The following is a 25,725-nucleotide window of genomic DNA, read 5'->3' as shown; positions in this document are numbered from 1 at the left end:
GCTGATAGAAGCAGCAGGATGAATTGTGAAGTGTATAGGGCTGTACTGTCTGCTCAGATTCAGCTAAATCCTGCAAGACAGAGCTTCACGTTGCAAATGGATAATGACCCAAAGCAAACTGTAAAAAATAACCCAAGAGGCAAAGAAATTGGAGATTCTTCAGTGGCTGAGTCAGTCATCTGAAACAGAGTATTTAGTGCAGTCTGTGGGATAACTTGGACAGACACTGAACTGTTTATTTATGATTATTTAATTCATCATTGCAATAGAATCCTATAAATGTTAGGAAAACGTGAAAAGCATAGCTGGTTTCCTGTAAATAGGTTATAGCGTTACAGAGCATTTAAACATACAGATTTGATAGTTACATATGATTTTCATATTCAAAGTCATTTTAAGTATATTATTTTGATCTGTTGTTTGAGTATGGTTTTCTTTAATCCTAACTAAAAGGGAGAGAGAGCTAATAGTTCAAAGTTTTTCTGCTTCTTGTTTAAGGAGCCCTACATATAAATACAATACCTCACGCAGTAGATAACCTGTATTTCGCGACAGAATGGGTACGTTTGTATCTTGGACTTAACGCTTGGTGAAGAATCAGGCAAGTGTGGGTGGGACTACATTTCCCACGGGCCTTCTGAACGTGGTGACTGGGTGTTTTTAACGTCGTGACGTCTCTGCTCTTCTTGTTTTGGCAGTTTGTTTCGTTATTCACGGTTTGTCACTTGACCAAGAAGACGTATTGTACTCATGAACCAAGACGGAGCTGCGGTATAGTACTTTTCTACATAGATATTCTCGTGTTGTGACTTCAAGCCGTGTGGGGACTGTTTGAAGCGGTTCTGTGGACAGGAAGCCTCGCACAAGTCAGCTAACTAGTCTGGCTAGCTAGCCAGCCAAGCTAACGAATGCTAGCTTGGCTAAGAGCAGTTTGTTCTGTTTGTGTCAGCGGAAATGATCGATAGCCATGATGGGATGCTTGTTTTCAAACACCGCCTTAAACTTGATGCTAAAAGGGCCATGTTAAACCTAATGTCACGGCGGGGAAAGCGGTGCAAGTGCGGGGGACGTGTACAGGCAGCTTCTCGCTGGGTTAGCGTGTCCTGTTTTAACAACACAAGATTTGTGCCACCTTTGATCAGATCGAGGACGATCAGAGCTGCGCCCGCAAGTAAAGCCGATACAGGTCGTTAGCACATATTTGTTTACACGACTGTGCCGGCGAACACATCAGTGGTAGCGCTAATGTTATTCGTCGGTGGTGATTTAAATGAGCCCAACTCCGCATTCTGTTTCCCCGTGGAGCTTCCGTCTTTGTTGAGTTCTCTCTAGTAACGTGTTTGGGGGAGTCACTAACGTGCTCCTGAGTCTTTAGTAGTCTGTGCGATTAGATTAGTTGTGTTCTCAGGGTGGAGTCCAGCTCTCCTCGTTTTCTGTAAATGTGACAGATGTTAAACTGAAACCATTTGCTGGATTCCAGGGGAATACCAGCAGGGTGATAGTGTTGTTGTGCGCGTGTCATACATAGACATTCTAACGATAGAAATTAATGGTTATAAAAAGTCACATTGAAGGGACTTGCCTCCTTTTTACGAGAAAAATAAAATAAAACAAGTTCCCATAACACGAATCTATTTTCGTTTCAAGAGTTTGTTTGTGGTAAGGGTTTAAAAGGCAGTGATTATGGTTATGGTAAATCTCCAGGAAAGTAATGCGTGTGTATGTAATGTCCTCTGATGGAAACATAACTCTCTGTATGTGTGTGTCTGTGTGTGTGGGTGTAGATGTTACTGATTGAGCAGTGATTGTGTATGTGGGCTGATTCAGGGAGCTGCTAAGTGTAGTTTCACAATGGCAGATGGAGGCAGCGATGATGAGGTCATTCACCTGGCAAGCTTCAACGTTCACCGCAGCCAAGGTGAGACTTCACATCCACACCGGCATGCATGTAGACACAATTGTCTGTCTCCAGGATATATGATTATTGTTTTTATGCATCTATCCATTTGCTTGCTTCCACTTGTCCAAGTTAGGGCCAAGGAAAGGGCTAGAGCCTTTCGCATCTGTGGCAAGGTAGACCCTGGAATGGTCACCAGTCTGTTGCAGAGCTAACACATAGAGGCAGACAACCATTCACACTAACACTCCAATTCAACTCCTTCCATAAATCTCAACCAGAAGTCTAAATCAAGCTTTATGGTCAATTTAGAATTGTAAGTCAGCCTTGCTACACCAAGCATGTTTTGCTCTGTGGGAGGAAGCTGGAGTACACAGAGAGAAGTCACAGACATGCATAGTACATGCATTTGTTGTAACAGTGTAAAAAGTGCAACAGATGCTCCATAACTACATAAAAAATAATTTGCTGGTCTAATAAACCCGTCAGCACCTTTATAAACTTCAGGTTAGTAACAGTATGTTAATAAAAACCTAAAAACAATTATCAAAATGTGCTCGAATATCTTGCCTTGCAGAGCTTCACGTTTTAAGATGTAAATGTTCTGCTTATGCTCTGAGAGGTCCAGCCACTTTCGTGTATTTGACCTGTTGCACACACGCATATAAACCTCGTGTTTTGTACTTTTTAGGAGGAAGTGCAAAAGTGCAGATTATTTTCAGCACCTCAGCTAGTTGTCTGATGAACTAACGGTTTCTGCAAAGAAATTCAGCATTGGCTCATGTTGCAATCGCTCATCTCCTTTGTCTTAAATTTCTACACGATGCAGTGAATGTCCCTTTTTACATCCCCTGTAAATGCATCGTTTAATAACTCCACTGTGCGTGTGTCTGTGCAGGCTCGCGCTCTCATTTGAGAGAGCTCATCACTATTTCTGATGACTCGGATGAAGAGCCTGTGACTCTTGTACCGAGCAGTCCCGTTTTGGTCCCGGACGATGCAGATGACGACGATGTCAGCATACTGGAGGTAACTGATGCAGATTATTCTTGAACCTTTCTTCGTGTATGTCACTTGAGACTTATTTATATATGTTTGAATACATTTTTCTGGGATTCTTTCTGCTCTCTTCAGCCGCTAATGCCTGCGCGCAGACACGTGATCCGCCCAGCGGCGAAATGGAGCGGGGCCTCGCACAACCCAATTAAAGTTGTAAGTCAAAGTAGCGCATCTTCTGGGGTTTCCACACTGGACCCAGTCCCTGCCTGTGCCCCCTCTACCTCCAGAGATGCCAAGGGAACCACGTCTCCCCAAGCAGCCATTAAAGTACAGTTTCCGGCGCACTCGAGCACATCTGGAAACACACTGCTGGATCTCGGCCCTTCATCACTCTCCCAGCCAAAACCGACCATAAACTCACAGCAGCACAACGGTACATCAGCAGACACAAGTGGGGAGCTCCATGCAATTTCTTCTGTCCACACCCCATCTACCTCCACAAATGCCAAGGCCAACACCATCTCATCCAGAATACCTGCACAAGTACCTGAACAAGTGCTTGTCCAGCCTCAGCCTAGCACATCTGGACTCGCGCATCCACAACCTGGCTCCTCAGCACAGTTACGGTTGGAGCATCACGCGAACTCCTCTGCCAGTGCCACACACTATATTAGTGCTGCTGCAGTGACTGCTTCAAGTTCTTCTACAAAGACTCAAGTAAAGGCTAGCACGAGTAGCCTTACGCAAGACAATCCTCAGGCCAGTACTTCGTCTGCACATCCTCCATCTCGTATACGGACGCACCCTCAGCCTAGTACTTCACTGTTCCAGTCTGGTGGAACAGTGCCAGTGCAGCCCCACCTCATCCAGTTGAAGGAGGTGAAGCTAGTTGTTCTTCCCCCACAGCCAAATCAAGCTTCGGCTCTAATAACCCAGCCCCAGGGTCTGCTGCAGCCTGTGCCAGTCACTCGAATGCGGGGCAATCTCATTCAGATTGAGCCGCAGCCCTTGGCTCAGGCCCCTGCCCAGGCTGCGGCCCAGCCTCCTCAACCCCCTCAGGTTATACCAGGGATGCCCCCTGCAGTTCTAATAGCTGCAGCCCCAGAGAGACTGGGTCCTCCAGAAGCAGGTCACCGGATCATCCTGGGGAGCCAGGCACCCAAAAATGCCCTTCCAAACCCTCCAGCTCAGGCTGGTCCCTCGGGTCTGCTTCAGCCAGCCAACAGACTTAACATTAGGGTACCTGGTGTGAACTCTAACCCTCCTCCTGCTCCTCCAGCTCCTCCCGCTCCCGCAGCTTCAGTCCCACACAACAGAGAAGAAGCACGACTTATTCTGGGTCAGAACCCCGAAAGACTTAATCTGGTCGCAGTGCCTCCAGCACCAGAGGACATTCCCCAGATAGAGGATGCAAGGCCTGGACCCTCCGCACAACAGGAGAGACCAGAGCACCAGCCTCACGTTAGAGCCCTTATCAATGGTGTTGTGAGTATCTCATTACGAAAATTGTTTGCATCTCTTTTATCTGTTATAAAGTTAAATGAGTGTAATTGTGCTGTGTTGTCTCGCATTTCATCCGTTCCAACCCCATTCTTCTTTCCGGCCATGCTCTCCTCAACTTTTTGAATATCCTCTACAGTTGGATCTACTCCCCGACGTCCAAGAAACCTATGTAGCAGAACTGATCCAAAAGAATAATGTGAAAGACTTGAATGTGTAAGAATCATCTTATCTAATTTAACCTTAACGTAGAGCTTTAAAATAGATACCTATATCTTGTTGGGTAACCATGTTCGAAGCAATGTGCCACATGTGAATTTTAAAACAGAATGCAGTGATTTGCAAGTCATATAAAGTCTGTGATTAATTCAAAATAGTTCAAATGAAAAAAGAAATGATGAAACTGAGAAATTGTATTTCCTTTAAATACACAAGTTTATTTGGAATTTATGCCAAGAACACATTCAGAAAAAGATGGGACAAGGTCAAATCTGCCTCTCTTTTGTGTCATTTCTTCTTTTATCAGCAATTTGCAAGTTTTTGGATACTAAGCTGCAATTTCAAGTGGTTACATGTATAATATATCATTTTTGTGCAACATGTGGTTTCCCATTATCTAGCTAAAATAAGCAGAACCTTCTCCAGTATTAGTGATGCCTTCATATATGTACGTCTGTATCGTCACGGCTCTTGGGTCTTGATCTGTACACTGATTTAAAAAAGCTGATTTAAACTCTTTGCTTTAGTGCAGAGTACACAGTAAAGATAGTTACTGATTGGTCTGATCACAGGGCAGTTTTCCCCTTTTCCTCAGTCTGTCTTCAAAGAGCCCGGGGTCAAGAGTTTTTGGCCTCTGGACTGATAGTATAACAATTTTTCTCAGTTTTCTTGATATTTGTCAGCAATACAGTCTCTAACTCTCTGGTAGTACCTTTATCCTTTGAAAGGATTTGCAAATTATTGCATTCTGTTTTAGCTTGTATGTTACACAGCGTCATAAAGACAGGTGTAGGTGGTCACATATGAAATGATTGCCAACTGTGTGCAGTTGTAACTGTGTGAATGTTTGTGAGAGCTTGTACACATGCAGCCCCCCTTCCCTCTGCTCTGTTCCCAGTATCTGTAACCTGCTGTTGGAGACTCAAGATTATCCGAGGAAAGACACGGCAGCGGCCACATCAGCTCCCACCAGCATCCTACTAGAGTCTGGTGGCACCCAAAATGAGGCAGGTGTCTTTGTGTGTGCGTGTTAGATGCACAGAAAATGTGTGTAAATGGTGTTAATGTGCAAACAGTAGAATTTCAATCAGTAAAAAGTGCAACGTAAGCTAGGATCTCGCAGTGTGGGTCAGGGTTTAAAAGCCCTTTTAGGACAGTTATGTAAAGTGTAGATACAAATTAATAACGGAGACGTGGTTCCTCGTTACATGAATTCAAGCTGAGCAGACCATTATAGTTTCTAATGGAACTATTTCTGGTATCAGATTATGTCTATAATGTGGTTAAAGAGTGTTGATGTAGAATGATGGAATGGATGTGCTGAGGCTCCGTCTAGTAACCAAATTAAAAGAAATAAATCATGCTGTATGTAAATATAGACTGTCTATGTTCTTTGGGGGTATTTTGATGTCAGAAGTGATTATATTAAGACCAAAGGGTTGAGTGCTAAGTTATTAGCTAACTGCAACAATCAGACCCTAATATCTACCAATTCGTGGACTTCAGAAGTAATAGAAGCAAAACTGAGGGACTATCCTTATGGATGTATCTCAGAGTAGGCCTTTTTATTTTTGAGATTATTATAATAAAAATGTCCCAGACGTCTCCTCCGATGTAAATGTAGGGAATAGGTTCACATCAGTGATACAAATAGGTGGAGGTGAGGCCTAGCAGACAGCTATTAGCTATGACTGCCTGTGTCAGGGTGTAGCTGTTAGTTCAAGTAAACACTGCAATTTTTCATTGTTGAATTGACTTTTAAGTGCTGGAGGTTTACCGATATTTATTTATTTTACCTTTCCACTCAAGCCGATCACTGACTACAGCTTCATATAATCTGTGAATCGTATATTAATGTGTGTTTCTGTTTTCATGTTTGCGGTCTTTCAGGTGACCGAGGACTTGTTTGATTATGGCAAGCTGGGCGCAGTGGGACCTGAAGTTGTGATGCAGGCCGCTGACTTGCTCATGGCAGATTTCAGGATGCTCAGCTGTCAGGACATTAAATGGGCTCTCAACGCCCTGAAGGGACACTATGCAATCACACGCAAGGTACCTAAAGTCCCATCTGAGAGCACACCATGCCTCCTCTGTCTTCTTTGCTGTCGTACCTTTCAACTCTCCCTCGCTCTTCCTCCCAGGCCTTATGTGAAGCGCTGAAGAAGTGGCAAGAGTCAGGGGACCCGTCGGGAAAGAAACGACGGAGCAGGACCTCGGAACGCTGCTACGTCGATTTCCACTTTGAGTACGGTGAGAAAACTTTTAGCATGCACCTGTTTTTGCATCTTTTACTTATTGCTCTTTTGCACATTCAGAAATTGCTTTCACAAGCCACTGGAAACTCTCAGTAACTGGTTTCTTCCTTGTCCGCCAGGTTCGGTTAAGTTTGACAAGAGGATGTACTTCTTGGAGAATGACCGTCGGTACTGTAGGACATACAGCAGTCTGGAGGCATCTGTGCAGAAGGAGCTTTCGTTCTATCAGCAGAAGGCAAAGGAATGGGCAGAGGTACACACACAAATACACTCACTCGGGCACTCTGTTTTCCTTCAGTGTTGCATTTATCACGATTTTTATAGCCCAGAATGGCCCTATGTGGGGGGTGGCGGAGTGAACTGAGCACAACAACCATAATTGGTTCATGGAGTATAAAGGCAGCAAGTCTGTGTTACCTTACATTCCTTACGGGGGTGTTTATGGCTGTGTAAAAACCTCTTTGTTTTCTGCACCAAGAATTCCTCTGTGCAAGAAAACCCTGAACTCTATAAGCCTTCATTTTTTAACAGATAATGATATACTTCACTTATCTAAACAGTAGCTTTCTAATGCAGTAACTCATTTGTATAGCAAGCACTCTTTCTAGCTTTTCCCACTGTACCCTTCCCCACCCTGCACCATTGTCTCAAAGACTGGATAGCTTTGGCTTTTAAAGCAGTCGGGTATATGGGGCTAATTATGTTGCTTTAAATCCCTCTCATTTCCTGGAGGTCTCTCCATCCAGTATCCAAAGCTCCTTCTTGTTTTTATTAGGTCTCTTTCACCTTCTTTGCTTCTGTTTACCAGGCCTTTTATTTATTTATTTATTTTTTTTGCTGAGTAGAGTTTCCACTGTCTGCTATTTCCCCTGTCTGTGGTTGCCACCAGTAGCTATCCTCTCCCTATTTTGTTTGTGCCATTAACCATTTAGCAGGTGATAGAACTGCATAGTGAAACTGAAGCATATAGGAACTAGTCTGGAGCTTCATATTGTGCAGTCAGCTTCATGATGATAATTTCTTGCCTTGCACAGGCGGTTGTATTTATCTGCCGCTTGAAGATTTAAGTTACTAATTGGACAACTCCACTGTTAGAAGCTGCATTTGTTCGAAGACCAGGGAATAATGTGGTGCTGCTCAGTATATTAAAGGCGCCTTGCTTCAGCGAATAGAACAATTATAATGATTGGATATGTTGCATAGAGCTGCTTTGTAACTGTTGATAACCTTGTGATGTGCTGCATAACATGGAATACAGAGGTTTCTGAGGCTAATGTTCAGTCATTTAGATTTCAAGCACTTAGTAGGGTGAATATGTTAGTCAAACTTAGGCACAGTCAGTAGCTAAATTAGCATACACCCATGGCATCATACACCCAGCAGCGGAGCCGGTTCAGTCCCAGGGACTCTCTGTTTTCAGGTCACCTCTGCTTTCAGGTCACTCTCTGCAATGTTGACTTACAGCTTACCTCGTGCGCCCGATCTTCACCAATTAATCGACTGCCCCGCTCTCTCTCTCTCTCTCTCTCTCTGTCTCTCTCTCTCTCTCTGTCTCTCTCTCTCTCTCTCTCTCTCTCTCGCTCTCTCTCTCTCTCTCTCTCTCTCTCTGTCTCTCTCTCTGTCTCTCTCTCTCTCTCTCTCTCTCTCTCTCTCTCTCTCTCTCTCTCTCTCTCTCTCTCTCTCTCTCTCCCCAGCATGAGGACTTCCTCCTTGCTCTTCAGGTCAATGAAGATGAGTATAAAAAGGTAGGATTCATCTATAGGACTCTATCTGTTGATTCAGTCTAAAGTGGCTTTTCAGTGATGTTTCCAGATAACACTGTGCTGTGAATAAGTCTTGAGACACCCCTCATTTCTTTTTATAGTGTTGCCAAGGAGCCAGACGTTTGTTTTTGTTTTTTTTAATTAACGTGGTTTTGCGGCTTTAAAAAGCTCTTACATTTTTTCTTTGGATATTTGGCTGCCTTTTCACTCATTTCAATCAAGCTTTTAAACAACAATAATAATAGTATTAATAATAATGATAATGATAATAAGGCAGCTTCTGTGACACCAGTGCTGTGCCTACACATAACAGATAACTTTGCTTAGAACCAGTTTTATATTGATTGTATCTTTAGCCAATTTTTTACCAGCAGCCTGTCACAAAAAACTTATTTGTTCCCATTTCTTTCGCTGAATCTGCTAAAAATGCTAAATACCTACAACACAGTTTGACAGGCATAAAATTGAATATAACATGATTCCCAAAGTATTACCTGAAAGCTTGTCTAGCTTGGCTTGGTCAGCAGTGCGGAAACTGGAGAAGTGGAGGATGAAAGAAGAAGTGGTAGGTCTAAAGAAGTATCTACAGCAGATTTCAGTGTCTGAAAGTCGTGTCCTGAAGACATAAGCAAGGATCTGACACAGGACCTGAGAGATCCAACTAATCCACTGAAGGATCATCAGAAATGGTCTTTGTGGAAGGGTGGCTGTTGAGAAACTATTGAGGATCTTACTCAGTATCTAACCTGAAACAGTTAACCTTTCAGCATGACAGTGATCCCAAACACACCAGCAATGCAGTTAAATAAACCTAGATATAAAACCACACAATGGAAAGTATCAGTCATGGATTGAAACAAAAGGCAGTCAGCATCCAAAGAAGAGCTTTGAATGTCCTTAAAGAAACCTGGAGAACTATTCCTGAAGATGACTTAAAGAAATGACAAGAAAGCTGCCTAAGAGAGCTCAGATTGTGTTGAAGAATAAATGTGGTCTTTTGTGGTACAAAATACTGAAATTTAAGCTTTTTAGAATTCTACGATGTCTGTTTTTGCCTCATATTCTCTATTTCAGAAATAATCATAATAAATCCAGTATAAAACTTGTTAGCTTGCAGAATGTGCTGGTTTCATTCGAGGTTCATTTTAGATATTGTCAGGATTTTCTGCATAATGTGAGGTTTTTGACTTATGATGTGTTCCGATTGTTTTTCCAGGATGGTCAGCTGATAGAGTGTGGCTGCTGTTTTGGGGAGTTTGCTTTTGAGAAGATGACGCAGTGTTCGGACGGTCACCTGTTCTGTAAAGAGTGCCTGGTCAAATACGCTCAGGAGGCGGTGTTCGGCTCTGGGAAGGTACACGCAGACATTTTCTGTTTTCAATACGACTTAACTGGTAATGTTGCTTGGCAACTATAATTGACTAATCCCATAATAATACACACCTCTTTGAGTGATGAGCTGTCAAATAAATGTCAAGATTGAATATGAGCTGGGGCACAGATTTCGCATATCATCAATGTTTGTTGTCCATGTATTATTGTGAAAATAAAGACTTTCCCATTTATTAGGTGCCTTGTTGCTGGTACTGGTGTATCCTGTATTGCATAAAAGGTTGTCGTGTTTTTCATCCGCCTCATCTGAGCGCACTGTTGTACCTAATAATGTGTCATAATAATGGTCAGTTAAACTGGAGGTGGCTGTGAACGTGCAGCGTCTCTGCTCTGTAATGAAGTCGCGCTCCGTCCTCTTCTTGTAGTCGGACCTGAGCTGCATGGAGGGGGGCTGCCCGTGCTCCTACCCTGTGTGTGAGCTGGAGAAGGTCCTACCAGAGAATATACTGTGTAAATATTACGAGAGGCAGGCGGAGGAGGCGGTTGCTGCCACCTGTGCAGATGAGTTAGTGAGGTAAGTGTGTGTGGGGGTAGCTCTGTAGCTGGATTCTGCTTTTCTTTGCTCCCAGATTTATAGGTATAATAAAGTAACTGATAACTCGAGGTGCCAGTTTGTCCACAAACAGATTTTTAATTGACTTAATAAAATTGAATAAAGAGATTCCAGCAATGTTTACAGATGGATAGAATTATGGCCTTGAATAATTAGACCCTGTCTTATCTTAAAGACGTCACAGTACCATTCCACCTCAACAGAGCGCTCTCAGACCGCTGGTTTACTTGTGGTTTCTAGGATATTTGAAAATAAAATGGGAGGCAGAGCCTTCAACTTTCAGGCCCCTCTTCTGTGAAACCAGCTCCCAGTTTGGATTCAACCTCTCTACTTTTAAGATTAGGCTTAAGACTTTCCTTTTAGATAAAGCTTGTAGTTAGGGCTTCAGGTGACCCTGGTGACCATGCTGCAATAAGCCTAGGCTGCTTCCCATGATGCACTGCAAGTGTGTGTTCTTCACTCACCTTTTTTCACACTCACTCTGTTTATACACACCTCTGCATGCAGTCATCAGTTATTACTAATCTCTGGCTCTCTGTCTGTCTTTTGTCCTGTCTCCTTCTCCTTGCCCCAACTGGCAGACGGCCACCCGTCCCTGAGCCTCGTCCTGCCGGAGGTTTCTTCCTGTTAAAAGGGAGTTTTTCCTTCTCACTGTCGCCAAGTGCTTGCTTTGAGGGGGTCGTTTGATTTGTTTCGTTGGGGTTTTCTCTGTCCTATTGCAGGGTCTTACCAAGCGCCTCGAGGCAACTGTTGTGATTCAGTGCTATGAAAATATAACTGAATGAAATTCAATCATGATAAATGATAATCAGTTATTTTTTTAATAACTGGCTGCTGAGCCCCCTGTCATTTTGCAGAAGTGGCCTCCAGCCTTTATTGAAAATGTAAAATTTTCATTTAAAAAATCAAACTTTTAAAATATTGGCTAGAACTTGGGCTCATGGGCTAATCATGTGTTCAAAGCAAACACAAAGCATCAGGAGTAGATTCAAAGTCTACACGACAACATGGGTGGGTGGAAATTCAAATCAGGTGATGCAAACAGAAACGGTAGAAAATATTTCAGCTGTAATGCAAAAGCCAGTCAGCTGAGATTCATGTTCAGTATGGTTCATCTTCACTTTTACAGAACGAAAGGAAGGGGGGCTTAGAGAAATTGCCGTGAGAAAATGGTCCGCAGATTGATAATAGCTAGCTGCAGCCTAACCTATTTATGATTAGCACTTTGTCTCTCCTAATGTGGGATGTTGAAGATCTGGCTGCTTTGTCTAGCTCATTTTTCCTCTCTGATCTCTTCCAGGTGTCCGTTTTGCAACTTCCCAGCGTTGCTGGACAAAGACATGTCTCTGTTTAGCTGTCCCAACCCTCGGTGCCGCAAGGTGAGTTCTGCTCTTCTGCTCTCTCTCTGTTTATAAAGTAAATTCAACACTCTCGCAAAGAAGTGTACACCAAAGTAGGTCGACACTCATCTGCACATCTTCTGATGTGACCCTGGGTAAGAGTACTTACAGCACAGAAGATCTAATCTAAATTTTCAAACCAAGAGTGGACGACTGAATCGTGAATAATTCAGAGCGTCGTGACAGCAAAATGGTGTCTACCTATAAATCATCTCCGTGCAGCCTGGACACGAAGCCCGACATGCATAAGAGAGAGAGGCAGAGGAGAGATTGATGAGCAGCTTTTGGAAATGATGAACCGTTCCATGTGGCGAGGTCGCCACCTCTGGCTCCCTCTCTGTTTATCTCGGGGCCTCCTCCCTCTGTCTGAGGAATGCAGGGGGAGGCGATGCTCTTTGTCTGCCGGAGTTGTCGCACAAATTCCAGGCCAAAAAAAAAACCCCCATTATTTGGCAGAAACACACACAGGCTCATTCACGCTCCTTTCCCCACATAAATACAACCCTCCCGTTTTCCTCTGTTTTTCTGTGAGCTCTGCTTCTGTAAACGTCTCGCACTCACTCCTGCTCACAACTGTAAAGAGAAGCAAACACACACACACCTCTGCTATCTTTGCATTCCCTCAAAGGTAGGAGAGAAGTTGGGAGGGGGTTATGTCAGTAGCCATACAAGAAAAATGTGTGACTCCTCGCACAGTGGTATAAGGTCAAACCCTTCATTAACCGATGAGCTCGCATTCTTCCAATTTTCATGTCAAACTGAAGGCCCGTGGGCCAGATTTGGGCCGTTTGAAGATTTTAATCTGGCCAACAAAACATCGCACATGTACATGATGAAAAACACAGATCAAACCTGCAAGCTAACAAAGTAGTTGACAGAAAAAGGCTAAAAGACCAAGCAGAAGAAAGAGAAGCAGGAGTAGTGCAATCGCTTTCAAACCAATTGGTAGCCAATGGACGGAGAACATGGTTATAAAGCTGGTGAGCTCAACCAGTTTCATGGCAGAAGGCCAGTCTGTACAGTGCAGGCAAACTGCAGGATCTTGCCCGCACAGATCAGGTCTGTGAGACTTGTAGAAACACGGTCAAGAAGAAAAGACAAGTTTTCATTTCTAGGTGCAGCCGATGGTATCGAGTTCGGTGGTCTCAGGATCACCTCTCTGCTTTTTGCAGATCATGTTGTTTCTCTGGCTCCATCGGGCGAGCCCCTCCAGCTTGTGCTGGGGCAGTTTGCAGCCAAGTGTGAAGTGGAGAGGGGCGAATTAGCACCTCCAAGACTGAGGACATGGTTCTTCTGGTGTGTTCTGTTTGAAGTCAGAATTTCCAAGTTCCCAATTGAAATTTTCGACTTGAACAGCCCTTCAAGTCAGACTTCCCAGTTGAAGCAACCCCACCAGCCCCAATTTAACAATCCAAGATGGCGGCATTGCACATAAACATTAGTAAAACTGTAAAGCTCGCAATCTGTACAGGCACTGTTGTGTGACTGAGCAGATCTGTGGTCACAAGCTCTGGTGACAGTGGATGACCAAATGAATGAACGAATGAGATCGCAAATACAAGCAGCAGGAATTAGCTTCGTCTGAAGGCAGTCTGAGCTCGTCATCAGGGACAGTGGGAGCAGTGCAGGCGTTTGGGTAGAGCTGTCATTCACAGCAAAGGTAGCAGGTTGAGGTTGTTTGGAAATCTGACTAGGATGCCGGACCCCCTCACAGGTGAAGTGTTCTGGGTACCTCCTAAAGAGCGGAGTCCCTGAAGTAGGGACAGTGGACAGACTGAATCTCTCCTAGATGAGCTGGGAGAGGAGGGTGCTCTGGGTGTCTCTGCTGAGAGTGCTGCCCACAGAACCTGGACTCAGACAAGTCAAGAGAAAAAATATTTTATTAAATGCCCGAAGCTGCCAGTAGCTCTCATATTCAGGCTTGTGAAACAGGTTGTTGTGAATTGGCTTCATGGTGTAGCATGTCCCTGTGGTGTAAGCACATATTTAAAAAGTCTCTTCCAAAGTGTAAAATATTTTTCCTTTTTGTCATTTTCTGTTTTGAAAATGGGATATACTTAACTTTTTAATTTGTTTTCATACAAGAGCAGCACTTTGTCTTTGTGTTTGAGCAAACCCTGTTTTAGTTTCAGAGGGCTGTGAGACATCAGTGTAAGACTTGTTTGCCCTTTAAACGGCTCTCAAAGCAGTGCAGACACCACATTGAAACAGTAAGAAATGAGTCATGTGAGTTATCCTCCTCAGCATTTCTGCTGCCTTGGTATTTTAGGGTGTTTCCAGCATCAACTTTCCCAGAGGCCTTTTTAAAAGATTTTATAGGAACTTTGGAGGAAACTAAAACTGAGGTTTTAACCAGATTCTTAATTACACCTGAGCTTTTCCATGTGCCAGCAGGGTTTTTCCTCCATAGCAAACCTCTTCTGTAATCCTACATCTGCTGACTTGGCCCAAGCTGGACTAGTTCTTCTTACTTGTGGCTCCACAGTAGCGTTTTGTCTTTACCATAGCTTCTCTATTAGCACGTGGCTCTCAGATGCCTCCTTTTGGCTCGGCATTATGCTTGCATTTGTTGCAGATTTTCGCCTCAGGCAGTGAAGAATAGAAATCCAATGCAATTCCTGCCAGCAGCCTGTAGGTGGAGCCATAGGCTTACAGTTGCTGGCCTTGCAGCATCACTGCACAGCTGCACCTCATTACAAGCTCACACACACACCCAGAGACGTAAAAGTTAGACATGCTCCAGATAACTCTGGGTCTGATCCTTGCTCAGTGATTCGTCTGCAGTGCAAATTCAGTCAGCTTTTAAAGCCAGCACGTTTAAGCTCTGTTATGTTTGCTTATGTATGCCGCAAAAAGCTGCTTCCACTTCCACTTAGAATTGGGATGTGTGTTGTTACCTGGAAACCCCCATCACACACGCTGGTACTATCACCAGTGTTTAATAAGAGACGGGTGATATTGAGGTGTTAATTCCTCTCTTGTTTTCACGTGTGTGTGTGTTTTTTATTCCCATACACACACACTGTACAGTCTACCCCACAGCCCGCTCAAGCAGGGCGGGGCCTCATTATGTAACTGACACACTTCCGTAAGCCCACCCGCCTTCTTCCACACCGCCGTCTCATTGGCTAGCCACACTGTCCACTCCCCTCATACTGGTTTCTGACTGGTCGGTCACACTTCCTCGTCCATTTCAAATGTGGTTCTCATCAAATTTGACCCAGATTCTGTCCTCTCCTTCAGTTTTTTTTTCTTTCTCCCAATCTGTCCTGGCTCTGTCTGACCTACACAAACATATTCCACATGTGGTTGTGAGGACATTTGCACAGGTTTGTCCCCGGCCTGTGCATGATTACTTGTTGAGGAATGTGATATGTGAGACACTGGAAGTGGAAGCACTGTGCAAATCTGTACACTGCAGTCTTGGTGTTGCTGTTCCTGTACATCAGATGAATTTTCTCAAAGGAGCAAGTCCTGTGACGGGCTTGCAAGCAACAAGCTTATGGCTTGTCATGTCAGGTTTAACCTCTTCCTTCCTGCCATTCGAAATGCCACTCGAGTTTGATTGCAGCAAAAGCCACACACTGACAGACACACACATCCCCTTACAAGCCCATCAGAAGCTGTGCACATCCTTATAAGGGCTGCTGTAGCGTCCACCGCAAGAGAAGAAGAAAAAGATTTAGAGGAGACGCAAAATATGAATGAAAGTAGGAAGGAGGTGCTGTTAGGGAGTGGCATGCAGAAAAGGAGAGCAGTGAATGAAGGAGTAAGGCGAGCTGGAACATGCTGGGGAAAAAATAGCAGGAGCAGTGAGTGTGAATTAATGAATGCAGAGAGGGTGAAAAAGACAAACTTGTGGTGCTGCTGCTGTGTGTTTATCTCTGTGACCTCTGTCACATTTCAGCCTGCTTCAATTTTTTTTTCGTTTCTTTTTCTTTCCTGTGTGTGTGTGTGTGTGTGTGTGTGTGTGTGTGTGTGTGTAAGTGAAGGCGTGGACGACACACCCCCTTCGAGGTTTGGCTGTGACATCAGCAGCTGTATTTTTAGCTGCACTATAAGAACTCAGGTGTGTTCCTGGTTTTCAGTGTCTTGTCAAACAGGTCTCGGACAGGCGCGCTCGCTCTGCTCTCCTCGTTCCTCGATGTCACCACTAGGGGGCGATCTCTCATCGTTCTGTCGTTCTCGCCCTGGTCTGGCTTTGTGTGAGCTGGCGTTTTCTTGTTTTGATTTGGGGGGTTTTGTGACACTTGAGTCCAGGAATGCTCACTCTGGCTCTTTTCTTTTGAGGTTTAAGCAGAATATTTCTTCCACCTGAGCTTTTCCTGTTTATTCCGCTTCTGTAATCTCTAACAGTTATTCTCTAACTACAGACTATAGGGGTATTTTCCTCTTTAGCTTTCACTCGTCTGCATGATTACATCAGCCGGCCTGCAGATTAACATGTTTTTGTGACGGCTGAGACATCATATTTTGTGTGTGTGGATGATTGGGCTTTTCTTGACTTGGTTGTGTCAGGTTGAGTCAGCATCTTAAACACTTTCTCGGGGTCCCGGAGATGTTCCAGTTTTGCAGTTATCTTCTTGGGAGACCACTGCTGTCGGGGAGACTTATTGGCAACTTATTAGCTTATTAGCAGAACACAAGTTACAAGATCAGTGTCACACAGTGTTTCTAATGTCTTTGCTCCTCAGTTAGATAAGTTAATATCACTTTTATTAGTTCCACAGTTGGGAAATTGACAAAATGTAGTCCAGATGGGATTTGAATCCACAATCCTGAGCCCCGCACGCTGTTGCCTTATCCATTAGGTCACTGGGTCTTTATAATAATTGACATAATGAACCCCAAACCTCCATATGGTTTGAATCCGTGCTTTTCATCTCTATATCAGTTTTATTCAGAATGTTTTTTTTCTCTTTTTGAAGAAACAACTAAACTAGATCCAGATCTTGTGCCTTTTTTTAGGGAGCGCTCATCACTCAAGCACCAACCAAAACCATAGATTCTCCCCCACCACCCTCTGGCTGACCTTACTCATGCAGAGCTGTCCCACTGAATATTGTGAAATCAGCTCTGACTTACATGCATGATAACAAAAAAAATCCCCCAGTGAAAGGAGGATGTGTGAGGAGGTCACAGGACACAGAGGGAAGGTGCAGCAGCAGCGGTGGAGATGTGGATCATGCTTTGCTGCATCAGCTGTCACACTGTTTAATATTAGATGAGGGGCTCAAATATTTATGGTGACACCACTTAGCTAAGGGTTAGGAAGAGTGGGAGTCTTGAGCCGCCTGCACCCCGCCACTCCCCAACATCCCTTTAACCTAGCGCTTTTGGCTGAGGAGACGGAGAAAGGTTGGAGCCTGGAGTCGTTGTTTCTAGGCAACCGAGCAGTCAGCGACGAGCGCTCTCGCTGCAGTCATGCAGAGAGAGAGCCACACCTAACCGTGCAAGCCCCGAGTCCCTGCAGTGGCAGCACCAGCAGCATGCTGAGCAGAGGCAGCGGTGTGTGTGTATGTGTGTGTGGGAGACACTCTGACTGCAGTGTAATACCCACTTACACCGCCTGCTCAGCATTAATGGGAAAACTATGGGTGGATGCATCTCCTGACTTTTGATGAGAAAAGCACAGAAGCAGCACCCTCTTTCTCAACATCCCCTTCCTGTCTTTTTTTTTCTTCTTCTTCTGTTTAGGAGAGCTGTCGAAAGTGCCACGTCCAGTGGAAGCAGCATGTTGGGAAGACCTGCGATGAGGTCCTGGAGAGAGACGAGATCCGCATGAGGGTGCGCTTGTAAGTGGGTCACAGGAATCCTTCATCAGTAATGTACAGGGTGCTCAGATTTAACATGTGAGGAGAGCTAGATTTAACATCTACCAGAGAGGATGCTGGGTAAACACTTCAGTTTCCCGGACAACATTTGAGGAAACTGAGAGGCCGGCTGCTTCCTGCAGTGCTTCCTGTTTTGAGCCGGTCGCAGATCGTCTTACTTCCAGGCGCTGAAGGAGACGGGAAGCGGCCTGGTAGACAGATCAGAGGATCGAGGTCTGATGATTCTAACAGGACAAAACTAAAAGGGAATCATAGTAGCAGGAGTTTGTTCTGCTGCATCCAGAGGATCTGTTCATTCACAGAAAATGTCTCTGTTATACTGTGTGTGTGTGTGTGTGTGTGTGTGTGTGTGTGTGTGTGTGTGTGTGTGTGTGTGTGTCTCAATGAAAATCCCAGAACCGATCCTCTTTCGTCACATTTTCCTAAACTTTCTCTGTGCTGCAGCGAGGAGCGCATGACGGCAGCTCGGGTGAGGAAGTGCGTCAAGTGTGGGACGGGCCTGGTCAAATCGGAGGGCTGCAACCGGATGTCGTGCCGCTGCGGCAGCTTCATGTGCTACCTCTGCCGAGAGCCCATCACCGGCTATAACCACTTCTGCCAGCACGCCCGGTCTCCCGGCGCTCCCTGCCGCCACTGCCGCAAGTGCTCCCTCTGGACCGACCCCACGGTGCGCTCAAAACTCAAAACTCTCACAATCACAGATCTTGATTCTTGTTGTGTTTCCCACTGCACTTTGACCTTGACCATCTGAGGCCGTGGCTGCCCACAGCGGCCTGGCTACAGAATCACTGGCAACCAACAGGCAGCCTTTAGTTTCCAGTCAGTTTCCAGTCAGTTTCCAGTCTGATGTCCTCGGTCACTTGTAGCACAGAGCAGGAAGTAAAGCGAACTCTAGCTACTAGAAATAGTTTGGTTTAGGGAACTACATAATGCAGACCTGCAGGTTAACGACCGTTTAACACACGAACCAGCTCAGTCGTTTAAGGTCAAGTAATAATGGCAACAGCGTTTTTGGAAATGTGTCAACTTCTCTGTGTGTTGTGTTTTTACAGCAAGATGACGAGCGAATCATTCAGGAGATCCAGAAGGAAGGGGAGGCGGAGCTGAATAAGAAGTGCACAGGTCAGTCACAAAAACATGCTCTGAAAACGATGAGCTTTAACTCATACGCCGTCAGGCTGAGTGCAGCGGTTTTGCTGTGTCTCTCCGCCCCACTTTTTTCTTCACTGCACTATATAATAACAGCAAAAAGCCCCTAATAATAATAACATATTAAATAATGTTGGCACTCATCAAACTGCTATTAATCGCTCAGTTTGCAGTGAATTATGTTCTTTGGCAGGAAACTGTGGCACTGCCACGACAACACTGTTCCTCTCCGGTGTTTCCTCTTCATCCCTTTGACTATTATTTATTCAGGCGTGCTGGCAGCAGTTGCATGAGTGTTTCCTGTGTGTGGTTTATGTGAAGGATAGGCGTGAGGGAAACATTTGATCCCGCTGTGCACCTCACCGATCCTTTTATTTATTTTCATTCTCCTCTCAGATAATTCAGGGAAGAGAGTCGGCCCACCACCGGAGCCCGTCGCAGACACCAAGCGGCCCCGTGTCGGTCCACCTGCAGAAAACCCACCCATACCCAACCCCCCGCCCGCTCCTCTGCCCCAGGCAGTGCAAGCTCCCCTTTTCGTCCCTCCGCGTCCCCGCTACCCACCGGCGCCACCGCCGCACTACCCCCAGGTGATCATGCCGCGGCTTCGCCCGGCGCCCTACGTGCCCCCGCTGCAGCACCTCCCACCCTTGAACAATAACAACAACAACAACCACCACCATCACCACCACAACCCCGGTCCCTTCAACCTTCATCAGCACAACATGGATGTGATGGACATGCCGATGCACTACGGGCCACCGCACCGCTACTACAGACGCTTCTAACGCGATGGCGTGAATCCTGCTTTGACCCGGTGTGCCCCTGCACACACACTCATGTACCCTCACTACAGTATTTCAGTAAAGTTTTCCCCCGTCTGATTATTATTTTTCGTTCCTTTTATTGTGCATTATTGTTTTTCATTCTAGTGTTTTCATCCGTTTTGATAGCTCTGCGAGCTAGCCTCTCCTTATCAATTCAAATAAAGAAAAACACACTGAAAGTGCGTTTTTAGAGAATCACAAACACACTTTCAGATACTTTTGCCTTCTCGTGTTGATTTTGGGCTTCAATAATGGCGAGATCCTCTTGTTACTCTTTTCCACCTTTTTTTTGTTTTCGTTAAAATGTTCACGGACAGTTGAGAATCTTGAGGCAATTTCTTTCCCGTTTATACAGATATTTTTGAGTAATAAAAGCGGAAAATTAAAAAAATATTGTTAGCATTTGCTCTGTATCTTTTGTGTAACATGTGAGACTGCAAACTTTTTAATAAAGTCCTCTGTTCGCATTTTTTAGACCTGCTGCAAAGCCGATGTTGGGAGACATTTCTCTCTGTCTGAGCCTCTCTTTCACCCCCTCCTTCCTCCTTCAGCTCATGCAGAAAAAGGGGCTGACTCATGATAACTGAGCCCCCACCCCGCCTCAGGGCTATGCGCCAATCACATGACAGACGGACTGTTTTCCACCAATCGCCGTGTCGCGACAGCCGGGCTTTGTGATGTTGCAGAGGGGACTCCTTTGTTCAGCCAAGCGTGCTGCAAGTGTGACAAATCACTTTGCAGCACACACTTTGCTGTCTTCTTATTTCTGCGTGCACACTAGCAAACAGCAAAGCTCCATTTTAGCCTGGGGGTCCTAATGGTTTTAGTCATGGGTGGTGGGAGACAGACTTCGAGAGCTGGAATTAGACTTTAATCAGACTCTTCATCTTAAACCAGCCAAGCCGACATGAATTGAATCATGTAAATGAGGCTCACAGACGTTTGTCGTTTTTGGGTCGTTCACTCAAATTCACGTTCACGCATGATTGCATCATTTTAGGTTTTTTCTTTCTTCTTCATATAGCTAAAGTTATTTGAAACCTTTTTTTAACTCTATCTGAGCTAAAATAACTGAGCGATTTTATTATACTAATGAACTAAAAAAAAAAAGCTCTGCTGACATCACTGTGACATCATCAGTTTAGTTTCCAGATGTGATTAAAAAGCCTTTCCAAAGACAGGGGGAGGGGGGTCACTGTTCATAACACCATGTGCTATTTTTACAAGCTGAGTGATGCCTTCATGATGACTGACTAATGTGTAAACTCACTGGACTGTACCTTCAAAGATTCATTGTTTCCAGCTAACCCCATGACTGCTGTGGCCACCCTCTGTTAGCCCTGACCTCAGAGCCTGTAAGAATTCATCCCGACTGTCACTGCTGCCGGCATCATGAGTTTGAATCCCTGAGAAACAATCTTTTCTTTTAATTAGAAATCCTATTCTACTCTATTCTTTTCTAGTCCCCAAAGACACCCCAGGGCTTGCCAGAAGAGCGTGTGGGTCATGGATTACAGTTGGATAGCATTAAAGGGAATTATCTCCTAATGACTCATTTAATTCAAACAACAAAGGGCGGGCTTAGCTGACATGATTAGATTGAATAAAGGAGATTTCTGGCAACGCAGTCGATGCTGTCACTTACACAATTCAAGCTCTCAATAGTTACCCTGGTATTATGATTGAAACACTGTCATGGATGGAGGCATTGCTTTTTACAGTATTAGAGGAAAGTGTAAGTACACAAGTATAGCAAACATACTGAAAAGTACATCTGAAGAGAAGGGTGTGTGTGTTAATGTGCTGCTCGTGCAGTAAACGGACTGGGACTTGTAGAGTTTACTGAGGACCTTCTGCTACGAGCGACACGCACAGTGCTTTTATTCTGTACCTCTAAGCACTTTATCTAACATCCACACACACTCAGACTCTGATGGATGCATTGAGGGTAATTCAGGATTCAGTGTCGCCATGCAGAGACAGGGATCAAAGCTTCCGATTGGTAGAGGACCTCCTGTACTTCCTGTGCCACGACTTCAGTAAGGTTGGCTTGAACCACCAAGTCAGCCTCAGCCATGCTTCCTGCTTAGATAACAGCATGCTAATGCATCCAGTCCAGAGCCGACAAGAAAAATAAACAGTTCGTCCACTGTGGGCCGCTTCATCTGGCCCAGTCAGTTTAGATCACTATACTTCTAGTGCTAATTACATAGCAGCAGCTGACAGAGGGTTTCATCCCCAGAGTAGTGCTTTGCACATTTGCTACCTGCTTCACACCAGGTAGGAGACACAAATCCCTTTGAGTGTGGGTGTTTGCATCTAGTGCAAACGCTCTGCTACATCCAACATGTGGAGCTGTGTGAATAAGGGCGCAGACAAAAGTAGCAATAATAGAGGACTTCAGTCACAGAAGCAACACAGACGTCCCTTATGTTATTGTATGTCATAGGTGGAGTACCTTGAATGCTCATTGTGTGCAGAAAAGGTCATATAAATATACATGGGCCTGTCCTTAACTGCACTGATGCATAAAAGGGCAAATCAGGAGTTCAGTCAGTACAATAACAGCATCGCCGTCATCTATTTAAACCTCACATTCATCAGCGTTTTCACCGTACTATTTGTCCTAAGGTAGCAATACCTTTATTATCTCCAGCTGTGTTACTATATTTTGCTGCATATCTTTACTAATATGTCAAAACCAGCCATTCCAATGTAGTTAATTTCAGTTAGGAGACGCAAATCCCATAAGTAGCTATGATTAGAGGATTTCTTTTATGTCACCAACACAGACTGTACTTTTAGTTTGAAGTCTTGTGTGTGATAGGTGGAGTACCTCGAATGGTCATTGTGTGCAGAAAAGGTCATGTAAATATGCACAGACTGTCCTTATCTGCAGCGATGCATAAATGTGAACAATAACAGTATCACCATGGGCTATTCAAGCCTCTAAAAGACAAACACCGAGTCTTTTCCCTGAATAGTGGTTGTGGAGCCGAAGCTCTGAGTGGGATTGAACGATGAAACGGATTTTAAATGCGTCGCATTCTGGCAGGCCTGAAAACACAAACCACAGACGTGACCTACATATCTTCTGGGACACCTGTGATGGACAAATAGTGCCTCGGCTTCCTGCTGCTTCCTGTTATTTTGCATCCACGTTCCTGTGCTCACACTGCTGTATACATATTGTTTGCATGTTACATGGTGACCAGCACAACCTCTGCGGAGCAGAGTGAGAGCAATCTGGGATGTCTTCTTGCTCCGAATCAGGACAAGGAAATGCATCATATAAACAGAGGTCCTCACAAAAATAGAACTGCAGGCGTGTGTGTGCATGTGTGTGTGTGTGCATGCATATTGGAGCTCTCCTCCTCAGGGAGCGCTGGTGTCTGGCAGCATTTGGTCCCCTGATGGTTTTTGCTGCTCCACCTCCGCTGGCTTTGTTTGTGTGTGTTATCGTCTGTGTGTCTCTTTAATGGCTCTGTATGTTTTTAATGAGCATGTGCTTATGCAGCTGTATCCCCTCAGTACAGCTACCTTTACCACCAACCCACTGCTGATGTGAAACTATGCAGAAAGCGTCATTCGTGCCTTTGATGGCTGATTTGTAAAAATGAGTCAACCTGCTATTCATCCTGCACAGACCCATGTTGCTCACTCACATCCCCTAAAGAGATTACACGCTGACCCACTGACCCACTGCCTGAGAGTGGAAAAACATGGTGATGGTGGGAGGTAGATTTGATTAGAGCGGAGAGAGCTGATAGCGAAGGTGGAGGAGAGTGTACGTTCACACAGGATGGATGCTGGAGGAGGAGTCCGCACAGTAGAGCGTGTTAAGTTTGCAGATGACACTACAGTGCTCGGACTTATATCCAACAATGATGAGACAAACTATAGGACAGAGGTGCAACAACTAGAGTCATGGTGCCACGACAATAACTTGGTCTTAAACACCAAAAAGACCAAGGAGATCATTGTAGATTTCCGGAAGAGGGGTCATAACAACCATCTGCCTCTCTTCATTGGCAGTGAGGCGGTGGAGAGGGTGAGCAGTTTTAAATTCTTGGGGGTAACTGTGACCGAGGACCTGTCCTGGGGCAACCATATCACCTCAGTTGTACGGAAGGCCCAACAGCGCCTCTACTACCTGAGGAGACTGCGGAGCGCACACATTCCCAGATCTCTGATGTTGAACTTCTACAACTGTGCCATCAGCAGCGTTCTGACGTATGGATTTCTAGTGTGGTTCCCCAGCTGCACCAAGGCCGATCAGCAAGCACTCCAGCGGGTGGTGAAAGAAGCTGGCAGAATTATTGGAACAAGTCTGCCAGAGATCAGTAATATCTTCCCCACTCGCTGTCTGAGGAGGGTGCACAGTATCCTGCGGGACCAACATCACCCTGCGCGCCACCTTTTCCATCTGCTGCCCTCAGGGAGAAGGTACAGGTCTATACAGGCCAGAACATCCAGACTGGCCAACAGCCTGTATCCACAGGCTGTGAGGCTCCTGAACTCTCTGCCCCCCTCTCACGGACAATAACCATATCCAACTTCTTAATAGCAATGAACTGGTCTGCATTGGTGCATCATATCTTTATTCTCTTCCCCCTCCTGCCCCCCCCCCCCTCTTTCTTAAATAGATAACTATCATATCTGATATCATATCTCACAGTACAATAATATTGAATGGGTTGCATTGTTGTATTTTGTCATGTTTCTCAGGTCTTTGTCTGAATTTCTACGAACATTATTGCTAAGGATTGTCTTATTGCATTGGAGTCACACTGGGTTAAATATGTACACTTGGGTTTTAAGGGGTATTTTTTATTTTCTTCTTTTTTTTTGGGTTGTATGGAAGCCCCAAACGCAATTTCATTGTTCTTGACAATGACAATAAATAAATAAATACTAAATACTCAATGAGCTGTTCTCTGATCAAAGGGGGACCTCCTCCTCCTGGTGCTGTTCCCTAAAGGCTCCTCACCCTTCAGTGCAGTCCCACCCCCTCAAATTAAACCTAACCAGGCCTGAGCATCAGTAATGCAATGAAGGTTTTTGACACTTCACGCCCTGACAGTGCCACACACACACATTATCCAAGCTTCTAGCAGCTGGTGTTTCCATGGTAACACTGCTGGGGTGCACAAGATGTGGGTGGAGACAGCGGCCATTTCGCACACAACCTCTCCTCCCTCTCTCTCCCCCTCCTGGCAGAGAGAGCGAGCCAAACCAGCTCCGCCTGCAGCCTCACACTTCACCCACAAACCGCTGCACCCATTCCTGGGATCTGGGTCATATTCTGAGTGACTCATTTTTTCAGAAGAATCAGTCAGCAGCTGGAGGAGGAGGAGAGGAGGTTGGGGGGCAGATTAGATAGGGTGGTGTATGTTTGTCTTGCTATGTTGGGTGTTCCCCTGGGATCTGCAAACCTGACAGGGGTGTGTGTGTGTGTGGGGGGGGGGGGGGGGGGGGGGGTGGATGGATTAGAGGGCTTCTCTGGAGGCCCCAACATTACATTACCACCCGAAATGTGCATTTGTGTGTGTGAGTGAGCAGTTGCCCTTTCTCTGTGCTAGAATAAATGTTTCAACACAACGGCTCCATTCAGGAGACAGAAAAAAAAAGTGTGTGTGTCTGTGTGTGTGCAACAAATGGAGCTGCTGTGGTCAGAAACTGGCAAGAGTCTAAAAATGAAGCTATGATTACATGAGAAATGAGCAGGGGAAGAAAAGACTAGGGTTTCCAGAATTATCCAGGTTGAACTTGGAAAATGTCGTCTTCTTGAGGATACAATAAATAAATCAGTTTGCAAGAACAAAAGAAGAATTTAGCCTGAGAAAGTCTTGGGCTTCAAAGTAAGCTTTAAATGTCGAGTAAAATGCACAGACTTTCTCCTTATATGTGTTAACAACCCTGCCCCCCTAGTCTGGC

At 45.0% G+C, this 25,725-nt stretch overlaps 1 protein-coding gene across 2 annotated transcripts; it reads left to right on the top strand.

Moving 5' to 3' along the window:
* Window positions 1-636: 636 nt before the first annotated feature.
* On the top strand, window positions 637-19,990 carry rnf216 (ring finger protein 216). 2 transcript variants are annotated; one of them, XM_080905001.1, is made up of 17 exons: window positions 637-771; window positions 1,785-1,918; window positions 2,796-2,926; window positions 3,032-4,381; window positions 4,536-4,612; window positions 5,514-5,622; window positions 6,506-6,667; window positions 6,757-6,865; window positions 6,990-7,123; window positions 8,565-8,615; window positions 9,850-9,987; window positions 10,391-10,539; window positions 11,879-11,957; window positions 17,676-17,773; window positions 18,257-18,479; window positions 18,865-18,934; window positions 19,358-19,990. In XM_080905001.1, exons 2-17 carry the CDS (start codon window positions 1,852-1,854, stop codon window positions 19,747-19,749), a joined length of 3,339 nt encoding a protein of 1,112 aa, XP_080761127.1. In that variant the 5' UTR covers window positions 637-771; window positions 1,785-1,851; the 3' UTR covers window positions 19,750-19,990. The 2 variants fall into 2 exon arrangements, with proteins under 2 accessions (XP_080761127.1, XP_080761128.1); XM_080905002.1 differs by lacking the exon at window positions 637-771 and adding an exon at window positions 818-1,186.
* The last annotated feature ends 5,735 nt before the right edge of the window (window positions 19,991-25,725 follow it).

Source organism: Rhamphochromis sp. 'chilingali' (genome assembly GCF_963969265.1).
Source record: "Rhamphochromis sp. 'chilingali' genome assembly, chromosome: 15".
NCBI classification, from domain to species: Eukaryota; Metazoa; Chordata; class Actinopteri; order Cichliformes; family Cichlidae; genus Rhamphochromis; species Rhamphochromis sp. 'chilingali'.
This window is presented reverse-complemented; position numbering and strand designations above follow the sequence as displayed.

What these genes read in the sequence shown, in the direction of transcription:
- rnf216 (XM_080905001.1), top strand. Translation starts at nt 1,852, where the DNA reads ATGGCAGATGGAGGCAGCGATGATGAGGTCATTCACCTGGCAAGCTTC. An exon ending in CTGGTGGCACCCAAAATGAG is followed by an intron (nt 5,623 to 6,505) that starts GCAGGTGTCTTT and finishes GCGGTCTTTCAG; the next exon opens with GTGACCGAGGACTTGTTTGA. An exon ending in AGGCAAAGGAATGGGCAGAG is followed by an intron (nt 7,124 to 8,564) that starts GTACACACACAA and finishes CTCTCTCCCCAG; the next exon opens with CATGAGGACTTCCTCCTTGC.